The sequence below is a fragment of the Natrix helvetica genome (assembly GCF_964273705.1).
Source record: "Natrix helvetica genome assembly, chromosome: 1".
Taxonomy (NCBI): domain Eukaryota; kingdom Metazoa; phylum Chordata; class Lepidosauria; order Squamata; family Natricidae; genus Natrix; species Natrix helvetica.
Genome location: NC_138548.1, coordinates 222,862,665 through 222,885,184, shown reverse-complemented (window position 1 = coordinate 222,885,184; position 22,520 = coordinate 222,862,665). Strand labels below are relative to the sequence as shown.

The window sequence follows — 22,520 nt, the reverse complement described above, 5'->3', positions numbered from 1 at the left end:
TTACGGCAGTACATTAGAAACCATTTTAAGGCACAGCAGGTTGTATCTTAACAGAGCACACACCCCGAGGGGTTTTAGGGGTATCACCCCCACCCCCCCCCACATAGTATTTATTTCAAGAGAGTAAGTCATCTGTGTAATAAGTTTGGTTGAAGTTGCTCAAGGAGTTCCAGAGTTATGCTGGAACATAAAAACACACAGCCGTTTATATATATATATATATAACCCTAACCCCCATTCATGGACCAGCATTGGTCTGTGGCATGCACAAACAAACATGCAGGATCCAGGCAGCACATGAAAACCACGCTTCCTCCAGTCCTTGGTTCCAAAGTTTGTTTCTGTGAGCAGAAACGTCACTGCCAGTTGTACTCAGAATACCATTCTGACTACTTATAGCTTAACACAGCGCCCTCAACCTTTTGGGCACTGGGGATTAGTTCAATGGAGAAAAGTTTTTTCCAGGACTGGAGGAAGCGTGGTTTTCATGTGCTGCCTGCATCCTGCATGTTTGTTTCTGCATGCCACAGACCAGTGCTGGTCCATGAATGGGGGTTAGGGACCTCTGGTTTAACATAAGGAATTGTCAGCCAAACGGTATTCACTTACTATTAACTGTCTTGTCCTGTTTTGGAGTCCACTATAAATACATTTTTCACAAGTATAAGTAACTCATTAGCATTTCCCTGTATTCCCCGTAGCAAACATTTAGCCTTCCAAATTTCTTCTGCTGCAGAGTATATTCCCAGGAGCTGGGAATTGGGATGAGTCAAGAATTGTGTGCAGTGAGAGCTTAGGTCACCCTTTGAAGCACAAGGCAGAATATATTGCAATTTTTGGACCACTGCCCTCAATCACTGCCTTCAAATTATATTTCCCTGTCCACAGATATGAGCTCATAGGCATACATCAAAACAACTTGCACCAAAACCTCTGATTATGAAGTCAAGGCAATTAGTGTGGGCTGATCTTCTTTAAGAACTAGGACTGAATCTTCACAGGGAAGGCACCTTAGCTGGACTCAGTGTTTTAAAAACAGGAAGAAGAAACAGTCGCATTTCTGGACTGATCACCTCACCAAAGTCTTCAGATGTAGAATTTTGGATTAATGGTGGAAGGGAAAGGAGAGGGAGGAGCAGCAGGGTAAAGAACAGCCCTGCTGTGCAGGCAATGAGTTCTCTTCCCTCAGTCAGTTCTCTCGGTTTAAAAGACACCTGGGAAACATAGAAGAAGAAGCTGCTTCTGGTTAAAACCTTTGGCCTCTACAGCCAGAGGAAAATGGGGGGAAATAACCTAAAACAGAGCTGGATAAATCGAGGTAATCCTCGATTTACAATTGAGCCCAAAATTTCCGTTAAGCGAATTTTGTCCCATTTTATGACCTTTCTCACCACAGTCGTTAAATGGATCACTGCAGTGAATCTGGCTTCCCCATTGACATTGCTTGTCGGAAGGCCACAAAAGGTGATCCACATGACCTCAGGAGACTGCAACCGTCATAAATATGAGTCAGTTGCCAAGCGTCTGAATTTTGATCACATGACCATGGTGGTGCTACGGCGGTCGTAAGTGTGAAAAATAGTCCTACATCACTTTTTCCAGTGCCATTGTAACTTCAAACGGTCACTAAATGAACTGCTGTAAGTTAAGGTCTACATGTGTAGGGGATCGAGCATATAGAGAGCTACCATCATATCATTACACACACACACACACACACACACACACCACACACAAAATATTTTTGGTGGTAAAGAAAAAAAGACGAAGCACAATGGAAAACCTGGCGACAAATGGAAGTTGACAACGTTTCCAACACTGGTAAAAACTATATAAATTAAAAAAGGGACATTAGACAGTAACAGATTCTTTGGTTATTAACTCTAGTCCTTGGAGTTTCTCTGTATTTAACCAGCGAAGTTAGAATTGCCTCTGTAACACCCCTACTACTGTGTTCACTGAAGGGATTTCATTTAAATAGCTCTGAATTTAAACAGATTGCTGATTAAATATGCTGATTTTGGCATCTGTAATCTAATGTAGGGTACTGAATGTGGATACAGCTTGGCTAATGTTTGACCTTATCTATGCTTCTGATTCTGTTCTGTCTGCTCAGCATAACCTTCCAACCTTACTAAGAGTATTTGTGTGCTGCCTGGAAACTGCTTATCCTCTGTGTTAGATGAAGTTTTGTTCTGGTGAGCTTGAGAACTCTCTGTCCTGCTTTTGATTGTTATCAAACTTGGCTTTTTTCCCCTCCTCTTTTAGCATTCCTCATCTAACGTGTGACTCACTGTATTAAAGAGCTGACTCTTGGACCTGTGTCTGTTAGATAGCAATGCTGTCTGGCTGATGATTTTTTTGACGTACAGAATTGAATAGTAAACTGTGAGTCAGGTCAGCAGAGGCCACAAAAGTGAGCTTTGCATAGGAGCCTTTAAACAATGAATTCAAAGAGTGTCCAAGATGAGTCACACTGTGCTGTACTGCTTATTCCAGATGCAACCGAATACTTTTTTGGAACCTGATTTTTCTATAAAAGCACTAACATTTACATTGCTTTACGTGGTTCTGTACCTCTTCTCCTCCCCCTCATTTAAAAAAAAAATCTGACTTCCTGATCTTGCACTATTACTTTTCTCTGCAAATTTAAACCTGCTTGAAATGGAGCAGAAAATGGATTATTTCTGAAAGTTACGTTCCCTTCTCACTGATTTGCAAGGTGGAACTTTGCAAATCAGTATAGCAAAGTAGGTATAGCAAACAAGGAAGATACAGGTTGCCAACTACTATGAGTGGCTCACTTAGAAAAAGTTGGGCAGCGGAGTTGCCCGTTAAGTAAGTAAAATGCTTGTGTTAAAACAGGAATGGCACAATGTTTTCCAGGTCTACCTTAAATCTTTTAGACCCCTTTGATTTTTTAAAATCATTTCATCGGTGGTCCAAATCACAATCCTTGTAAGGGTGTGATCCACCTTTAATAAATAGGTAAAAAAGAAATAAAATTAATGGCTGGCACAGTTGGGAAGAAAATTACCGAAATATTATCAGCGAATGCTTATAAAGAACAGAGTGAGTGACAAGTTCACCTCTCCCCATTCCTAAGAGGTCCTTAAAAGGAGCGTGCATAAACGCACCAGCGTGCCTACCGTCCCTGTCCTACTGCCTCCATTTATTCGTATCTATTTACTGTGTTCATATTTAAGTTCATACTTATGCCTGTTATCTTTTACACGTTTGACAAACTAAATAAAATAAAATAAAAGTTCCTTGAAAGATAAGCCTAAATTTAAAAAAAAAAAAATCCAGCTTGCTTTTTGGGTCCTCTTTCTCATCCCTTGGAGCAGATGGGAGGCTGGGGGTTCTTTTGACAGTAGCCATCTCATATGGCTTCCCACCTATTCTGGAAGCAGCCTGGGAGAAGGTGGGCTTTTGTTCCCTCCTTCCTTTGTGCCGAATGTTGAGGCAAAGAGGCTTGGTTCTAGCTCTCTCATTCAGTGGATTCCCTTGCTTCCATATAAGGCCATCCTGCTTTCTCACTTCCTGCTTCAGCTCCTTTTTCTTTTTCCCCTCCCTTCTCCCCTTCCTTGCCCTGGATCCAGCCTTGCTCCATGTGGCACAGCTCTAACGATTCACAGCTGTCTGAAAGTGCCGTCCGCTCGGGCTTTTTGAACTTCCTTTCTTTCCTGGGGGAAGAACTTGGGGACAGCTTTTATAACCAGTCTCGCTTTCTTGTTCGTTTCTTTTTTTTAGAGCATTGACCCACTTCCCCCTCATTTTAAAAGGGGGAACCTCAGCATCTTGAAGAAGAAGTGGGAAAATCCAAGCTTGGGGACGGAAGTCCGGAAGGAAGCCGTGGAAAACTGCCGTGCTGAGGTTAGGCAGAAGGCTGTCAGCCCTGGTGGTGGAACTGAAAGCGTCTCTGCTTCCCTAGCAGAAATTAACCAAACCTCAGGGATTAGTCCAAGATTGAGACTTCAGTCCTCTTCCAGATTGTTTGGCCGGTTCAGATATCCCAGTGTTGGCAGCGAAGACCATAAAGCACAGTCATCTCAGAGTGGGGAAATGGAAAATTGTCTTAGAGAATCCAGACAAGACATAGGAAAGCTGGAGACCAGTGAAATCCCAGAATCGTCAGGGAAAATAGAGAAGTTTAATGTTCCTCTAAGCAAACTAAAGATGATGTTTGAGAGGGGGGATGCGGTTCAAACAAAGGTAAGGAACGATTTGCTTCAGTTCTCCCTGGCTCTTGAAAAGAAAAGAAAAAATGGCAAAAAGGATGACTAAAATCTGCCTGCCGTGCAAGTCGGTATCTTTTATTTGTCCCATTGTAAAAAAATCCCCCCCCCCCTTTTGTGGATAGCACAATAATTCTTTCCCACAATAATTCTTGCTCAAAGGAGAAGAGTTTGTGCGGCATAATGCAGTTTTTTTTAAAGAATGCCAATAGCTGTTGCAAAAAGAAACCTAATTAATTGAGGTTAGCCTCACTGGGGTGTTGGCCCTATTGAAGCCTCCAAATAAATTGAGAAGTGTGCATGCATGGAATTGTGAAAAGAACATGGGGAATGTGTGTGTGCGTGAACGCATATTGTGATTGCAGGGCAACCGTTCCTTGATTATTATTTTTGTGAGTTGTGGAAACTAATGTTTGAAGCTACAGTTTTTGCACTTTTTCTGTCTGCATCCTGGCAAATGTTTCTGTCTGCTGCTAAATCTTCTCACAGGAAGAAAGTGTGTGATGATAGGCTGAGAAATGCCCGTCTTCCACCAGTTTTGACTTGCAAATTCATGGGCCTTGCATTTTCCTACAAGTACTCGTGAAATCTGATCTAGCATGTGGACTACAGACTGTATCCCTGGGGGAAATTGCAAATTGAGTAACAAGAAAATGAGTTGCACATGGTAGTGGCTTGAAGCACTCTTTGGTTGACTTTTCCCAGTTTCTTCATAGTTTCCCGTCAGTTTAGTCCCTTGTATGTGTTCCAAGTATATGCTGGAATATAAACAAGATATAATTGTGATTTAGAATTCCTCAGGGCTTTGAAAAGGTGAATTACTTTGGAGTCAAGCTAAATTTGGTAAATTAGATCTCCAAATCTAGGTTGCCACAGGAGCAGTTTATTTTACCTTAACTAGATACAGCCTGCTACGCTGATTGAGTGGTCCAATTAGATCTGAACATAACATGGATGAAATAGCTGGGTGTGTACAGCTATCACAAAAACGTGTGGACACCTGATCTGTAGACATAGATTACTCACTTTAAACATGTTTCAAAACCTAATGTAGATATACTGCCTGTATTGTTCTAGGCCAAATTTAAAGTCACTTAAAGGTAGGAATATGCAACTTTTCCAGTTTTACTAAATCTTTCAGTTACAAAAGAAAACTGGCCCATAGAGAAAATATTTCATGCTTTTTATAATTAGAAAGCTATTCTTAGCTGTGGAGAAATGATCTTGCAGAAAGAATGTTTCAGCCTGAAGACATGATCTTTAGTTGCATGTTGGTGATGGTTTACATTTTAAAAAAATGTCATGAAAATTGCCCGTTGTAAAAGTGATATCCTAATAGATATGATTGTTATGTAGTTTTGCATCACTGACAAATTAGTAGTACAGAAAATATGTTATAGCAGCATATTTTGGATTTTTCAGATGCACAAAAGTTGTGATGGTAAACTAGATGCTCTCTTTCTAGTAGCTAAACTTTAATCAATTTTGGTTAAAATCCTCTAAAATATATGTGCAATGGACAGAATTAGTTTACTACAAGACTCTGGAAACTTCAGAACAGGATTGGAATATATAATGCAGTTCTCATTGATTCATATGCCTGATGTGTCCCCAGTGTACCGACCTGATATTTCAGAATCCACTAGAACAGGGGTCACCAACATTTCGGACCTCAGGGACCACTAAATTCATAATTTTAAATCCCACGGACCACTAATATGATCTGCCTAATGACCGGCTGGGTGGGCGTGGCTAGGTGGTCATGTGACTGGGTGAGCATGGCCAACTCAATGTCACTCACGTCAAGGAGTGCCTCGCCAGTGCTTCTGCTCACCCCTCCCAGCCACTCCTTGCCTCCCAGCCCGGACTCCTTAGGGCCCCAACAGGAAGCAGTTGTTGGAGCTAAGCAGCCACCATGAGAAAGAATTGGCAAAACAGCTGGCTCAGTTCAAATTGGATCTGACCGAGAAGGAGGCTTAGCAGAAGCACCTCACTGAGGACTACGAGCATAGGCTTTCCAAGCAGAGGGAAGATCTGCGGGAGTGGAAGGCCAGGTGCCAGCACCTGGAGGCTCAGCAGGCTGAGATGGCCATGATGCTGCCCCACTAGAACAAGGTCCTCTGGCTCTTCGCCACCAGCAGCGCTTCCCCCCAGCCTTCCCCCAAAGCCCCACACCAGGAGGCTGAAACAGACCCCAAGTTGGAATTTCTGCCCCCCCTGCCCCGCGCAAAAAGACCCCAAAAGGGGAGACACTCTGTAGCAACACAAACATTCATTGCACGTATTTGAGGACCCCTGATTTAGTGCAATATAAAAAAATGCAAATAATTTTTCTGCGGACCGCCAAAATTTTCTTGCGGTCCACAGACCACCGGTTGGTGACTGCTGCACTAGAATCCATATATAGTTGCATATGAGTGTTATGTATTGGGTTATCCAATATCTGGGAGCAGATGACAGCATTACAGAAATACTGATCTCTCTGTTTCTGTCAATGGACTTAAGCTCATTAAGAATGTCCTCTTAGCCTCAAGTGCAGCAACTCGTGCAAAATGCAGATCCTGAGACCAAACACATAAAAGGGAAGGATGTAGTCTGAGCAATTGAAATATTGGAATGGGGGACAGAGGAGAATCAATACCGTAGCGGTAAGAAAAGGGCAGGAAGCGCCTCCTATATATTTGCTTAGTCCAGGATTAATACATAATAAGAATCGCAGATATACTATATTGCCAAAAGTATACTCAGTTCGCTCACAACTGAGTCTGATTATGTGGATGGGTGAGCGAATACTTTTGGCAATATAGTGTATTTTAGGCTGTGATAATCCTTACCTGATCTTACAACTAGGAAATGCTTGCTATTGAGTTATAATTATTCTCTTTAAAATAAGCTGACACAATAGATTTACAGTGAACTTCCAGGAGCAAGAACTGATTGGGCATCAGCAGAAGTCAGTAGGGAAAAATTTGGGCCAAGGGAGAAGAAGTCCTCCAAGGAGAAGTGTTCAAAAGAATGTGCATAATATGTTCATTGAATTGTTTAATAACTATATAATAATGCACAGCAGTAAGAAGTAAACCTCTTTTATCTTGTTGAAATCTGCAAACAAAATCTGTTTTAAATGTTTTGCAGACAAGAGCAGGAATCCCCCCTCTCCCAATTCTTCTATTTAAGGATTTTTAAAAATCATTTTGGTCATAAATGCAGGAAGGGGTATATAACCTGTCAAAACCTAATAGTTCGGATGTAGAGATGAAGAGAGATTTGATACAAAATGAGGCTTTCCCTCCCTGTTCCTTAAGACTTAAATTCTTTTTAAAGTTCAGGAGCTCCTCTGAAATTGCATAATAGAGAATGGCAGACAATAGTAGGAATGGAAAAAACTGGCCTTGTGCAAACTGAAATGCCTTTGTGCTCACACTAGATATCTCTGGATTCAACTGATTTGTATTATATTGATTGACTGACTATTAAATACAGAGATGAAGGAAAGACTCATGGAATTATGTGCTACGTGCTTTATGATAACGTCATTTCCTTTGCCTAAGACTTATTTGAAGACACAAACGCTATGGCTGTGCATGCAGCTTTTGAAAATGATTCAAAAGAAGTGCTTTGGATCTTGCCCAAGGCCAAGCCTCTTTGTACTTTTCTTAAAGCAAGCTTCTGGTTGCATTAATTTTAATGAGCATATTCCTTAAAGCAGTGGCATTTCTCTCCCTTTTGGTCTTGGACAAGTTATGTGGCGGTCTTTGTGTGATGCTTTCAAGTAATTTTTGAAGCATGCATTGCACACAGCCCTAATAAACAATGTGGTCTTTCTTCAAAAGTTTGTCATTGGAAAGGCATTGCAGTGAGAGCCAGTGAATTGCAGTCAATGGTTGATATCATCTGGAGAGATCCAGCCCTACTTGTGGAAAATGCACTAGATAATGTTGCAGCAATCATTATCTTTCAAGCTGATTCTAGTTCCCAGACAGATGGTTATTATGCAAGCAACCTTTAGGTCCTTTTATATATATATATGCTGGTTTTGTTGTATTCGGGTCTTTTCCCGTGTAAGGTTTATGATACCTCCCGCCTACCAAACATTTGGAAACCAGCCCTAGCCAACAAACGAACACCACCCACCACCCAAGCCGTTACAATACAAAACAACAATGCACACACAGCCTGCACCAATCAGCACCAATCTACCAATCATGATACAACCACACAACCAATCATTCCACTTACTGAAACAAAGCCAGCACCCCATCCCCTCCCACCAAGACTTACAGAAAGACGGCAGCTCCGTTCCCATTTTAAGCCCACATTTTGAGCCCACGCTTGAAGATGGCAGGTGAGATCCTGCCGAAACGTTGCAAAGACAATCTCAACCTTACACGGGAAAAGACCCGAATACAACAAAACCAGCATATATATGTATATGTATATGTATATGTGTGTCATTGTATATGTATATGTATATGTGTGTCATATGACTAGCTGATGAGAGCTAATTAGCTCGAAATAGATCTATACTAGTCTCCCTTTATTTATCAGTACAAATACAACATATATATATATATCACATAATTATATCTAATCATATTATCATATTATATATAATATTCTCTCTGTGTGTGTGTGTGTGTGTGTGTGTGTGTGATGTTTCCCTGAAAATATGACATGTCCTGAAAATAAGACCATGCCATATTTTTCGGGTGGGCAAAAATATAAGCCTCCTCTGAAAATAAGCTCCCTGGACAACCCTCCCCCCTTCGGCCAGGCAGAGCACCACTCACCAACCTAGCGATATCCCGAAGGCGCCAAGCCATGGGAGCCAGGGGGGGAAAGGTGCTCACATTGCTTGGTGCCTTCGGGATACCGCTAGGTTGGTGATGGCGCTGTGCCCAGCTGGAGCGGGGGGTTGCTAGGCGGCTGCTCTCTTGCAAGCGGGCTCCCAAAGAGCTGGGCACAGCCTCAGGAGCAAATGGCTCTGTCCCACCAGAGTCTTCTGGCAGCCAGCTCACAACCATAAGCGCGTACTCCCAAAGCAGCCACTGCCAGAAGACTCGGCAGCTGATCCCCGGAGTTTGGAAGCCGGAGAAGAAGTTATGCTTGGAGCTTGGTGGCGGCGGTGTCCTGGCCCTGCAGGGAGAGCTGGGCCACGGCATGGGGAGGCTGGGAGGCACGGAAGCTGGGAGTGAAACAGAGGCTCATGCAACCTCCCTTTCCTGCCAGGCAAAGCGCCATGCACTGACCTAGGGGTATCCTGAATGTGCCAAGCCATGAAAAGCCTGCTAATTTGCAGAGTGACTTTAAAAATAGCCAGTAACAAAATGGCAATAACACTTTGACTTACACACCGCTTCTCAGTGCTTTACAGTCCTTTCTAAGCAGTTTACAGAGTCAGCCTATTGCCCCCAACAATCTGGGTCCTCATTTTGCTGACGCTGGAAGGCCGGGTCAACTTTGAGCCAGTGAGGATCAAACACCTGATAGTGAGCAGAATTAGCCTGCAATACTGCATTCTAACCACTCCACCACCACTGCTATTAAAATGCAGTATCTCAGAAGGCAAATGAGCCGCGGTGGCACAGTGGTTAGAGTGCAGTACTGCAGGCTATTTCTGCTGCCTGCCGGCTGCCTGCAATTTGGCAGTTCAAATCTCACCAGGCTCAAGGTTGACTCAACCTTCCATCCTTCCGAGGTCGGTAAACTGAGGACCCAGATTGTTGGGGGCAATAGGCTGACTGTGTAAATCGCTTAGAGAGGACTGTAAAGCACTGTAAGTCTAAGTGTACTTGCTATTGCTTTGCAGAATGCTTTCTATCCACCCATCTAGACCTTTGTGCAGACCAAAGGCATTGCTATAAATGTTATGTTGAAATCTGTTAGAGCATGCTAGCTTACTTTCATTTTAAAAATATTTTTAAAAGTCTTGTGGAATGTTGGCCTTGATGGACCTTACTGAAGTCTTTGCAGGACCCAAGCTGCTGACCCTTGTATTTAGAGAATGCCTTCTGAGTCTTTGTGTATTCACACATCTTACCCATTGATTTCCCCCTTTTGCTTCTTATGCATTTTGGTAATCCTAATATACCCTGATTGTAGTTCAAGCTCAAAGATCTGGATAAAGATTGCTTTTCTGTTTCACGCAACCAATTATTATATTCCTACTTTTAAACTACATTTTGCTGTATTAGTACCAACTTTGCAGTAATAAAATGTTTATATGCTGTTATATATCTTATACATAAGGACGCAGTGGCTCAGTGGCCAAGACGCTGAGCTTGTCGATCAGAAGGTCGCAGTTCGGCAGTTCGAATCCCTAGCACCACATAATGGAGTGAGCTCCCGTTACTTGTCCCAGCTTCTGCCAACCTCGCAGTTCAAAAGCACGTAAAAATGCAAGTAGAAAAATAGTGATACTTTTGTGGGAAGGTAACAGCGTTCTGTGCGCCTTCGCCATTTAGTCATGCCAGCCACATGACCACCGAGACGTCTTCGGACAGCGCTGGCTCTTCGGCTTTGAAACGGAGATGAGCACGGCCCCCTAGAGTCAGGAACGACTAGCACATATGTGCAAAGGGAACCTTTACCTTTATATCTTATACTAAGGATTGTTCTTAAATCATAGAATCTGAGACAGTTAGTAAATATGTGTAAGAGCCTAAAAGCGTCCTGAGGGTTTTCACTTTAGAATGTATCATCAACATTATGCTCAATGCAGGAACTCCAAGTGAGATGCATTAATTATGAGATTAGTGATCATGTCCTGTGCTAAGCACAATGCAGCAGCAATAATCAGATTAGAAAACCAATAAATTAATATTATGCCCAATGCAGGAACTCCCTGTGAGATGCATTAATTATGAGACTAGTGATCATGTCCTGTGCTAAGCACAATGCAGCAGCAATTATGACATTAGAAAGCCAACAAATTGGAAAGAGGTTAAGTTGGCAAAGGCTGTGAAAAGTGCGTAGAATGAAGAATATATGTAGTCCATTTCAATAACAATATGGCACATAGTGGATTCTTGAGATTGGGACATCTCATTGCTTTGAAAATTGTCAGAATCCCATTTTAATTCATTTCAATGGCCTGGTTTTTGAGAATGATGACAGAAGAGATGCTGACAAAGCTTCCAGCTCCAGTATTTCTTTCCAGGCACTGACTTTTTGAGGACTTTGGCCATTAACCAGATAATTATCTAGAGAGTATAGAATAAGTTGGTGAAGACTTTTGAGCAGTGATCGCTAAAGAGGAAGGCTTTACAAAGGTTTCATAAACTGGAACCAATTGGTGCTAGACATTGGGATTCAGATTCAGAATAATTGCATACTTAATCGGCCTTCATCCGCTAAATGCCCCCCAGATATATTGGCAATGTCGCATTGCTTGTAGACTATACAAACTGGTTTTAGCTCACGGAAGAGTGGAATGCAAATCGCTATTGATTCAGCTTCCAATCCCGTTTAGCAGATCTGCAGTATGCTACTACATCTGAGCATGTGTAAATAACACATGTCTGAAGTGGGGGTTTTAAATCAAAATATTATAATAGTATTAGAAAAAATATTTTGAAGACAATGCAAGCTCAATCTCAATGTGTGTTTTCTGCAAAATAGACCAAGACATTTAATGCAAAGATACTTTAGGAAGTTGTTTTGCTCGATTATGCTACACCTTACCCCTCTATACTTTGTATATCTGTCAAATCCTCCTTTAAAAAGTAGTAAGTTCTAAAATGTCTTAAGATGTTTTATAATAAAATATTATTATAATAAAAATTAATATAGCTACCCCCAGTCCTGTCTGAAACCCGTGACCTTTTAAATGCAAACTGTATTTGCAAAATAGGGGCATTGATGTACCAAGGAAATAATCTGGTACATGTGATTGAAAGAAAGACATAAAATCTTGTGAAATTCTTTTTAAAAATTCTGGATTGATACTTGAGCTGAGAATTGATCATTAAAGTATTTTTTGAAAGTTTAAACAGTTTGTATCTCATAGTCAAATGGCATTGGCTTATATAGGTAATCATTCTAAAGATGACTACTGTCGTGGTCCGCCAGCAGCCTGCGGAACTGGCAGCAGAGTCGGATAGTGAGGAGGTTGGGGAGGAACATTGGCCAGTCCTGGAGTCTGGGGAAGGGTCAGACAAAGGCTCTGCGTCAGTGGCAGAGAGGGGGCCAGGGCCATCTGGGAGTTATGTGCTGCCTTTGGAGCCTCCAGAGTCGGACATCAGTGAGGCAGAGGAACAGGGGGAGCCTGTTCCCAGTGTGCGCATGCGCAGAGCTGCCAGAAGGCAAGAACAGTTAAGACAAAAGGGACAACTCAACCCTCCCATAGGACATAAAGGAGGAGCAAAGGCACGTGAGCCTTTGGAGGAAGCAGTTTTGTTTGTGCTGGTTGGTTTAAATTCTGAAGCTCCGTTTTGACTCTTTCCTCTGTGTGGCCTTGCAAGCTAATTGCCAATTAGGTCTTTGGCAGTGTTTCAAGGGAGATAAAGGTGGGTGCTTATTAGCCTTATCCCGAAAGACTTTGGCAGACTACTGTTGGACTCTTTACAAACTATTTGGGACTCATTACGGGCGGTGAATGAACATAATTCACAGCCTTTGAAATAAATTTGGAACTAAGCGTGTGCTTTTTACTGTATCAGGAAGCCTAGGTCAGAACAACTGCATTGGTAATTTATTTTTTTTAGTCTTTGAATTAAATTGGATTATGCAACCTGGGAGGACAATTATGATAGTTTAGCTATTACACAAAAAAGAGGATTTGCAGGTTTAGTAGTACCGCTATCCTTTGGGCAATGGCACACATCTTTTACAATCAACACATAAATTCTGCTAGGCCTTCCCATATAACTTTGCTAAGGACGGGCAGTTCTTAAAACTGTACAATGTAGCTTTGTTTTTCCTTTCCACAGAATTTAATTAAGGTCTAAATGAGTTCTGTGTAAACTTCGTTGGATTGTTCCAGGTAATCAGAGCCCTTATTTATTGTACCCATAGGCACTCTTTCCTTTAGCTGCTTTAAACATCTAGGGCTGACTCCTACCTAAGTATAATCAAGCAGAAAACTGCTTTACTTTAAAAATACGATGCCACGTCCTTTCAGTTTGTGAGCAACATTGGGCCTGTATTTTAGAATTCTAGATGTGACAGGACTTCTTTGCTGTGACTACAGTATTGAAGGAAAAATTATTAGATGGTAAATATCGTATTTTTCAGAGTATAAGCCGCACCTTTTTACCCCCCAAAAGAGGGTGAAAATCTGGTTGCGTCTTATACACTGAATACAGCATTTTTGGCCGCCTGAAACCCCACCCAGTTCACAAAAATGGATGTGTAGAGGGTTTGGGAAGCCTGCAAAGTGCTCCTGGGAGCTGGGGAGGACACAAACAAGCAAAACACGGGCCATTTTTTCCTCTTTTTGCCCCCCCTTCCAGCCCCCAGGAGCACTCTACAAGCCTCCTAAAGACTATGCATGCCCTTCGCAAAAAACGGGCCATTTTTTGCTCATTTTTGCCCCCTTCCCCAAGCCCCCAGGAGCACTTTGCAGGCCGCTCACACTCTCTGCATATCCTGTTTTTCCACAAAAAATGAGGCTTGCAGAGCGTTTGGGAGGTCTGCAGAGTGCAAAAACTTTTTTAAAAAATTTACCTCTTCAAAATCTTGGTGCGTCTTATACTCTGAAAAATAAGGTAGCGGCTTTAGAAAAGATGTGGCGAAAGTGGAAGAGCCATGGACGTTGATGTCCATCTTAATGGTTCCTCAATACATTTATAGAAATAAATTGCCCGTTCAATTCCCCCCCCCCCTTTTTTTCCTGTTGCAAATTTCTAGACTTGCTTTTCCTTAAGCTAAGGATGACAAGAAAAACAAAATCCATAAACATCTTTACTTTTATCCACAAGCAATTCTTTAAGTCAAATTAGTTTGAAGTCAGCACATCTGTCTCCTGTATAGTTTCTGCTATTGGTGGTAATAATGGGCTCAGGACATTATGATTTTTCTGCTGTCATGCATGCACGCACATATACCCAAATGTCAGCATGCACACATTCATTCTTTCCTCTAATGAAATGCTTTTTCTTGTTGGTTCTAAACTTTTTGCAAAGGCTGTTCACTACCTAGGAAGTACTTGTGTGTGATATCCGTATGTAGGGTGTGTCACTTTTTTTCACATGCTTTCTGATTCTCTGCAGCGCTGTGATTTCTGGAACTTATGCGCTGGCTTACAATTCTATTGCCTAATGCTTCCCTTCTTGAGTATAGAAAAATGCAGGCCCAGATGAATTCCTGTCTGCTGACAGCATCTTAATAAGAAGAGGAGAAATGGCTCCTGAGAAATTAGAGCAATCCCTGAGCTTTCATTTTTAATGAAACCAAATCGATTTGACATCTGCGTGCACTTTTTAAAAAATGGACTTTATTGCTAAAATTTGCGTTTTGATTAAAGTGTCGCAGTATGAAGTTTAACAAGAACCGTTTCTCTCAATTTGAAAGAAATTATTTCTATTCTCCCCCATCCCCCCATGTTTCCTATTACGGTAAAAGATTATTTGAAAATCAAAACTGCTTTAAAATAAAATAAAACATCTCTCACTGATGAATTTGCTCAATGGCTTTGTTGATTAGTCTGTGATCGTTTTTTTGGCCTATGGATTCACTCAGGTTTTTTAATTAGATTTGAGAGGATTCCGCTGCTATTTATTGTCATGTGGTTATCTTCACTGAGATCATTGGATGTTGTGTGTAAAGGAGGTAATGTTGGGAAGTATGTGTATGTATGCCTGTGTGTATTTGAACCTTCTTTTTTACTATATCTAAATGATATGCCATTTTTAATAACATGGAATGCCAAATGCAATTTCTGTATTTTCTGCTAAAGGATCAAAATAGGAATTTAAATATATACTGGGGTTCCATTGGCAGCTTATATCCAGAAGCTTTGACTTTGGATAGATGAATTTGTGGGACTGTTCGTTTCTTAACAACCAAGATTAAAGAATTTTGAGCCAGGATATATCCAATTCTAATTCATAAAATATAACTTTCACACGACAAATGTGTTCCCGCCATTGGACACAAAAATGCCTAAAATATAATTGCCTCCTTTAATAAACAATGAAAATTAAGTTGATATATAGATTTATTTCTTCTTAAGGATTCCTTAGTAAAAGCCCATTATGACAGAGTGGCACCCTCAGGCCAGACCTCCTGACATATCTTAGTTGGTTTGGGTCTAACAATTTTCAAGCACCTGGAATTTCACGTAAAATGAATGCAGGTAATCCTCGACTTACAACAGTTCATATCAGTGACCGTTCAAAGTTACAACAGCACTGAAAAAAGTGATTTATGACAATTTTTCACACTTATGACCATCGCAGTATCCCCCTGATATGTGATGAGATTTCAGATGCTTAGCAACTAGTTCATATTTATGACTGTTGCTGTGTCCCAAGGTCATGTGATCACATTTTGCGACCTCCTCACAAGCAAAGTCAATAGGGGAAGCCAGATTCACTTAACAATCAGGTTGCTAACTTATCAATTGTGGCAAGAATGGTCATAAAATGCGGCAAAATCCACTTAACTGTCTCACTTAACAACATAAATTTTGGGCTCCATTGTGGTCACAAGTCGAGGACTACCTATACAGTCAACCTAACTAAATTAATGTTTACCATCTTGAATAAATTCTTAGTGGTCGCCATACATTTAGAGTTCATTGAGAGAGAAAAGAACATCTTAGCTTGCTGCATGCATATTGTTGGATTGATCTTTCTTGCTTCTGCTTTCCTATTTCCTTCTCTTCATTTGGCGACTAATCAAATAATAAACAGAAAATATTTCCTTTTTAAAGCAGGTTGTTCATGACTATGGCAGAACTGCTGAGGGTAGAGTGATTTCAGAGAACCACTTCTTTTCAGAGGATCTCGACTTACCTCATGGAGAAAGAAGCCACAATTCTTCATGTGAGCAAGCTTTTTTCTTCTATATATATAAAAATGGCTCTGTGTTTGTGTGTGTATTTTTCCAGCATAACTCTGGAACGCCTCCAGCAATTTCAACCAAACCTAGTACACAGATTACTTACCCTCTGGAAACAAATACTATGGGGATAAGACACTCCTAACACCACTCGGGGTGTGTGTTCTGTTAAGATACAGCCTTTTGTGCCTTAAAATGGCTTCTACTGTACAGTCTTAAAATGACTTCTACTATACAGCACTGTGGAAATGCCATGGTAACGGCTTCACAGTATTCCACAAGGAAGCTCTATCTGGTAAGGGGGAAAATCCAACATTAGAAATTGTGGCGACATTCATAGGAGGGTTAGAATAAATAAATACCCGGGCAGTGCCAGGTTGTCAGCTAGTATTCAATATAGTTGGGATGACTCCTATATGCACAATGGCATACACAGTATTTATCCTTTTAATAAAGAAGAGGGGCACCTCAGAACTCAAAATATTAAACAACTTAAAATGCAAATATATCTAATTAATTTATATGAAGTGGCTAAAAGAAAAATATAGGATAAATGCTTATATATTGCTAATATATTGAAACTGTCTGTCTGATCATTATAATATGCAAGATTTATGTTCAGGTAGTCTTTGACTTTTCAATTGGATTTCTTTAAAAAATATGTAATCTTCAGGATTGATACTTCCACAGATTCGTAGCTACTCTACTACTAAACCAGACTTCTGGTGATGACCTCTGTTTACTTGAAGGCAGGATACTAATGCATCCCTTTGATAAAATGGAAATGTTTTGGGGGGTTGCGGTCACTACCAATTGCTATATCCTTGTGTGCAAAAGAGATAACATGGTTGTATGTTTTTCTTTGGTGTAGAGACAGGCCTCCACAGATATGACAGTATAATTGTTGATAGATATGTTACATTCATATCAACTGTGGTGACATACCATGTTTCCCTGAAAATAAGACAGGGTCTTATTTTCTTTTGACCCCTGAAATAAGTACTTGGCATTATTTTCGGGGAGGTCTTATTATTTTTCAGGTACAGGAGGTGGCGAGCGTGGTCACCTCATGGCTGCTGCTCTGTTGCAATATTTTCGCATGCACTCAAAAGCCCGATTGGGCTTATTATCCATGGAGGTCTTAATTTCAGGGAAACGGGGTAGTAATTACATAAAATTTGGCCCTACCACAGCAGCAGCAGAAGCAGCAGGACTTCCCTGTTTTTCTTGGCAAACTAAACAACTGGGACAGTTTGTAAGTCAAGTGTGATTTGTACTATTTGGAATTGCGTGACATAAAGTACAATTTGTGCTTTATGAACTTCAGTCCCGTGCTCCCAAGCAACCACTTCAACTCCAGTTCTAGATGATATGTAAGTTCAGAAATAACCTCGTACATTTCTCAAATGGGAATGGGGGAGCCAAAAGCATAAGCATCTCTCATGGTTTCCCCAACTTGTGTTTTTGTTTTCAAAAGGGTACGTGGGTAAAATTCAGCAGGTAGGTTCTGGAGAACAAGTAGCGGACATTTTGAGTAGTTTGGAGAACTGGCAAATACCACCTCTGGCTGGCCCCAGAATGGGGTGGGAATGGAGATTTTGCAGTATCCTTCCCCTGCCACGCCCACCAAGCCACAGAACTGGTAGTAAAGAAAATTGAATTTCATCACTGGTACTACTCACATCCAGGTCTGATGCTATTGCTTATAATTTAGTTTTAAATTAGCAAAGAAACCAAGGGAATCTTTAAATAGGGCAAAGTTCATTCTTTAAGGTAAACATTTTTTGCTTTGGTTATGGAGTTAAAATTAATTCGTGCCCTTTGGCCACCTGAGTATGAAGCGATTGTTGTGTTAAGTAGATTGAAGTTTTCAATCTCTTATGATGGATCTCGGTATCAGAAGCTGTGTATGTTTATTCTAGAAGATCAGTGTTTTTCAAAACTTTCAAGCATGCTGTCTAGGCAATACTGGGATTTGAAGTCCACACATCTTAAACCTGCCAAGTTTGAAAAACATGCTTCTAGATAATTTGCTTTATTCCTCTGCAGTTTCAAGCCCGGAGAAAGCAGAGAGCAGGAGAAACCTAGAAATACCTCGCTTTTCAGAAACATCCATCAAGGATAGGCTTGCTAAGTACCAAGCGGCTGTGTCCAAGCAGAGTGGCTCTCATAGTTATATGGTAAGTTTTACTTTTTAGAGATGGGTGGCTGTCACTGCTCTGCAGTAGAGGATTCCGTCTAAAATAGGGGTCTCCAACCTTGGCAACTTTAAGCCTGGCGGACTTCAACTCCCAGAATTCTGTGAGTTGAAGTCCTCCAACCTTAAAATCACCAAGATTGGAGACCCCTGGTCTAAAATGTTACTGATGACTTTGTCCTGAATACTCAAAATTCCTGAGTCATGATTTTTTCCCCTTTAAAAGTCTTGTTTCTAATGAAGCTAGTGGAACCTCTGTCAGGTTCTTTGTATGTGTGTGGAATTTTCTCTGACTTTTTTTTCCTCAGGGGATAAGCTTTCCTTACCCGTGAGAATCGGAAAAGTTTAAAAAAATTACCATTATCATCTACGACTCCTACATTTACACCAAAGCACTTCGTTTTGGAATGAAAGAACTATCAGAGATTCCATATTTCCATATAGGAATAAATGGAAAAATTTGTGCTATTTTGGTCAGCGTGGAAAGAATTGTCTTTCTAATGTCTGGCTTAGCATTCTTTCCTTTTCAATAAAATAAAATTTAGATGTAGGAGCCCATTCCCTGTGTTTTGTGTATTTCTTGATGGCAAATTGTGATGTAGGTTGAGGTCTAGTAGGTAAATATCCTCTTGCAGGGTGAGAGGAATTCAGGAGTCCTTGGTGCTCTCTGAACTTAGTTGTTTGCGGACATTTCATTACCTGACTAGGTAACATCACTTTGAACATTGGATGTCCACCTATGACTAAATACCAGCGGACCATCAATAACTTTAAGGACAATTGAAAGAAATAATAACTCCAGATCACACCAAAATGCTGACAGATGTTGCATTGAAGGAAATGCAACTTGAAGGAGATATTATTTTTGTCTTGTGTTTTTGCAGCAAGTGGAGGAAAGGCTGGCTTAGGGGAATAATTAATGAGTGGACAGAAATTTATCAAATGAACAATTTCAAGAAAGCCAAATATTACAACTCAGGTCTCTTAGAACAGCTACTAGCAATGCCCAGTAGCCTGGTCTAAGCAAAAAGAACTTTGAGAATGAGATACTTTATTTTATTTTTTGTTTTCTCAAGCATGTACAAGATAACAGGTATAAGTATAAACATAAAAATGAACAAAGGAAGTAAATACAAATAAATGGGGACAGTAAGACAGGGACAGTAGGCACACTGGGGCACTTATGCACGTCCCCTTTACGGACCTCTTAGGAATAGAGTGTGGTCCACGGTCCATTTATGTCTCAAAGGTGCTTTTTCAAAAGGCAACTGGGCTTTCTTTGTTTTTCCTTGAAGTCATTTCACTTCTCATCCAAGACATTTCAACCAATGAAGCTTCTACCATTCTTGCCTTCAAATATGATGTTTCCTGCATGTTTCCCTTGGTAAATGTGCTGAGCACTGCCCTTAACTATGGGTGCTAAAGTATCAAGATTCCCAAGTCCTGCAGTATCAGTAGATTCTGTTTTTTGCATGGAGGGGAGATGCTTACAGAATGCTTTTTTGTGCTACTAGATACTAGAAATAAGGAACTGTAAGCAACAACTAGTTAAAATGAGTTGGCTATATTTTAAGGAGACCATAACATTTAAAGTAATCAATATACAGTATCCTGTCCTGCTTACTGAACATTTTACTGTGTTCTGTATATTTGAAAGAGGTTAGTAAATTAATGTGAACCTAGGATAGATCAATGTCTACTTGAATAATTTCTGGAGGCTGTGCAATAAATTAGCAAGTATTTAACCACCTGTTTTGCAAAAGAAGATTTCTTCCCAAATTAGGCCACTGAAATTTTAAAAAAAGCTTGAAGAAAACTGGATTCTTATATACAAATGTAGTTCTGAAATTGAAAACATTTTTGGTCTTAAAAACTGCCTGTAAGTGTTTAGATGTCCTCCTCCCTGCTTGCAGTATTTTTTTGCACCCAATTCCAGTTCATGTTCTTTGAAGTTCTAGGAAAAAGTAGTAGTTCCCAAGGATGAGTCTGCTAACTCGTTTGTCAGCAGTTCTTATAAAAAGGAAGGAATGTGAATGCAAGGCTAATTTGTGATAAAGCCTGAACAGCTGATTGAGGTTAGACTTCAATTGTCTATTCTATGAAACCCATTAATAACAGTTGTTACATATTATTTTAGAGAGCGGATAGCTCCTTAAAGCTTAAAAGAATAAGGAATGGCATTTTACTTGGAAATTTGATAAAGAGAAACAATTTCTGCATAGGAATACTCTAACTGCAAATACATTTTGTTAGTGGGTAGGGTGGGATTTTCATCTGTTTACAAAGATCTAGATTAATTTATCCAAGTATGATTCTCTCAAGGCATGTTACACTACAACTCCCATCCAAAACAGCAGGCTTGGCCACTGGGAATTGTGGTCTAACATATCTCAAGAGTACCATGTAGAAGGCAGCATATACAGTATAAATTTCAGAACTCTATAAATAAGGAAGTAGAATAGAGGCCATCAGCCCAAACAATCCTATCATATATCATTGGAGTTTATCTTATGTTTCTCATAAAAAAGAGCCGACATGGCACAGTAGTTAGAGTGCAGTACTGCAAGCTACTTCAGCTGACTGCTAACTGCAGTTCAGCAGTTCAAATCTCACCAGCTCAAGGTTGACTCAGCCTTCCATCCTTCCGAGGTGGGGGCAATATCCTGACTCTGTAAACAGCTTAGAGAGGGCTATAAAAGCACTATGAAGTGGTATATAAGTCCAAGTGCTATTGCTATTATGTTCTTTAGCTTAGCAAACAGAGATTTTGGGGATGAACAAAGTGCATTTTCTTCCTAAGCCTTTGCAAAAGCCTAAAATGATTTTTAAAGGAAAATGTTTCTCTTCCCCAAATTCTTTGCAGATGACAAGGCAAGCAGGAAATGGCATGGAAAATAGCTCTCCTCCTGCTATTTTGCATATTTAATAGTTGTGTGTATGCATGTATTGCAGAGGGAGAAGTTGATGTTTGCCTGCAAATAAAGCTTTGCTTTTTTCAGTGCAAAAGTCATCACTCATGCCTACTCTACAGGGAAAATCATAAACCATACTCATTGCAGTTTCTTTTTCCCAAAATACAGCTAGCTTTCTAACAAAAGAAAAAAAATATTATTTTAGTATTGGGAGGGGTACCAGTTTGATATCCCGTGTTCTTGTTAACATAAGAAAAAATATTTTTTCTCAACCCTGTGAAGTTTTTATAATGATGTTTGACATTTTTGAACCTTTAAAATTCCATACAGTGAAGTATTTCCCACAGTAACAGCTTGGCACTATTACTTTCCCTGTAGCAATGCTTGGACATTTTAAGAAAGAATTTAATTTTAGTGAATTATGATTCTCCCAGTAATAATTTTTGCAATCATTTTCTCACAGCTGCAATTCTCCTCGCTCATCTTCCTTTTAACAGGAGCAAATAGGCACTTTTATCCAACAGCATGACTTTTGTCTTACGTGCAATTAACGGTACTGATTACATAATGTAAATTAATTTAAGTTAGAACCAGTGTGAGATTGACATGAATGTTACGCCCATTTTGCTGGGCAAATAAATCCATCAGGGCTGTAATGGAATTATTTAAACAGACAGAAACCTAATTTGTAGGAGAAGGTCTATTGCCACTCAATTGAGACTAGTAACTGCCAAGGGAGAGCTTTTTCCAGGGTTGTTCCTTACTGGTGAAATATTCTGTACAAGAAATGTTCTGTATTCCTTAAGACTACAATTGGAACCAGAATTTCTGTTGCCAAGCAAGGTGGTTAAGTGAGTTGTGCCTGATTTTATGTACCTTGTTAAGCAAATCAACACAATTTTTAAATGAATAATGCATTATTAATCAAATCCAGTTTCCCCCATTGACATGGGGCTGTTGCAACCATCATAAGTGGGAAGAACAATCATGTCACTTTTTAAAGTGCTGTTGCACGTTCACTAAACAAATGGTTGTAAATGAGGGCCACATATCAATGCTTCTGTTTATAGAGATTCACTGGGAAATTTTTACTGATTTTGCTAGAAATTTTGGCTTTCAGACAAGTTTCTTTAGCATTATATATGTGGACCTGGTCCAACTGTAAGATTT

At 40.3% G+C, this 22,520-nt stretch overlaps 1 protein-coding gene across 6 annotated transcripts in view; it reads left to right on the top strand.

Annotated features, from left to right (window-relative positions):
• LIMA1 (LIM domain and actin binding 1) overlaps positions 1–22,520 on the top strand; it is a 79,529-nt gene that overhangs the window by 41,931 nt on the left and 15,078 nt on the right. For 2 of the 6 annotated variants that reach the window (XM_081934673.1, XM_081934672.1), the window contains exons 4-6: positions 3,754–4,215; positions 16,114–16,225; positions 18,291–18,421. In XM_081934673.1, the coding sequence (XP_081790799.1) occupies positions 3,754–4,215; positions 16,114–16,225; positions 18,291–18,421 (705 nt within the window). The remainder of the gene's footprint in view (positions 1–3,753; positions 4,216–16,113; positions 16,226–18,290; positions 18,422–22,520) is intronic. The other 4 variants (XM_081934676.1, XM_081934675.1, XM_081934674.1 and 1 more) reach the window with 4 other exon arrangements.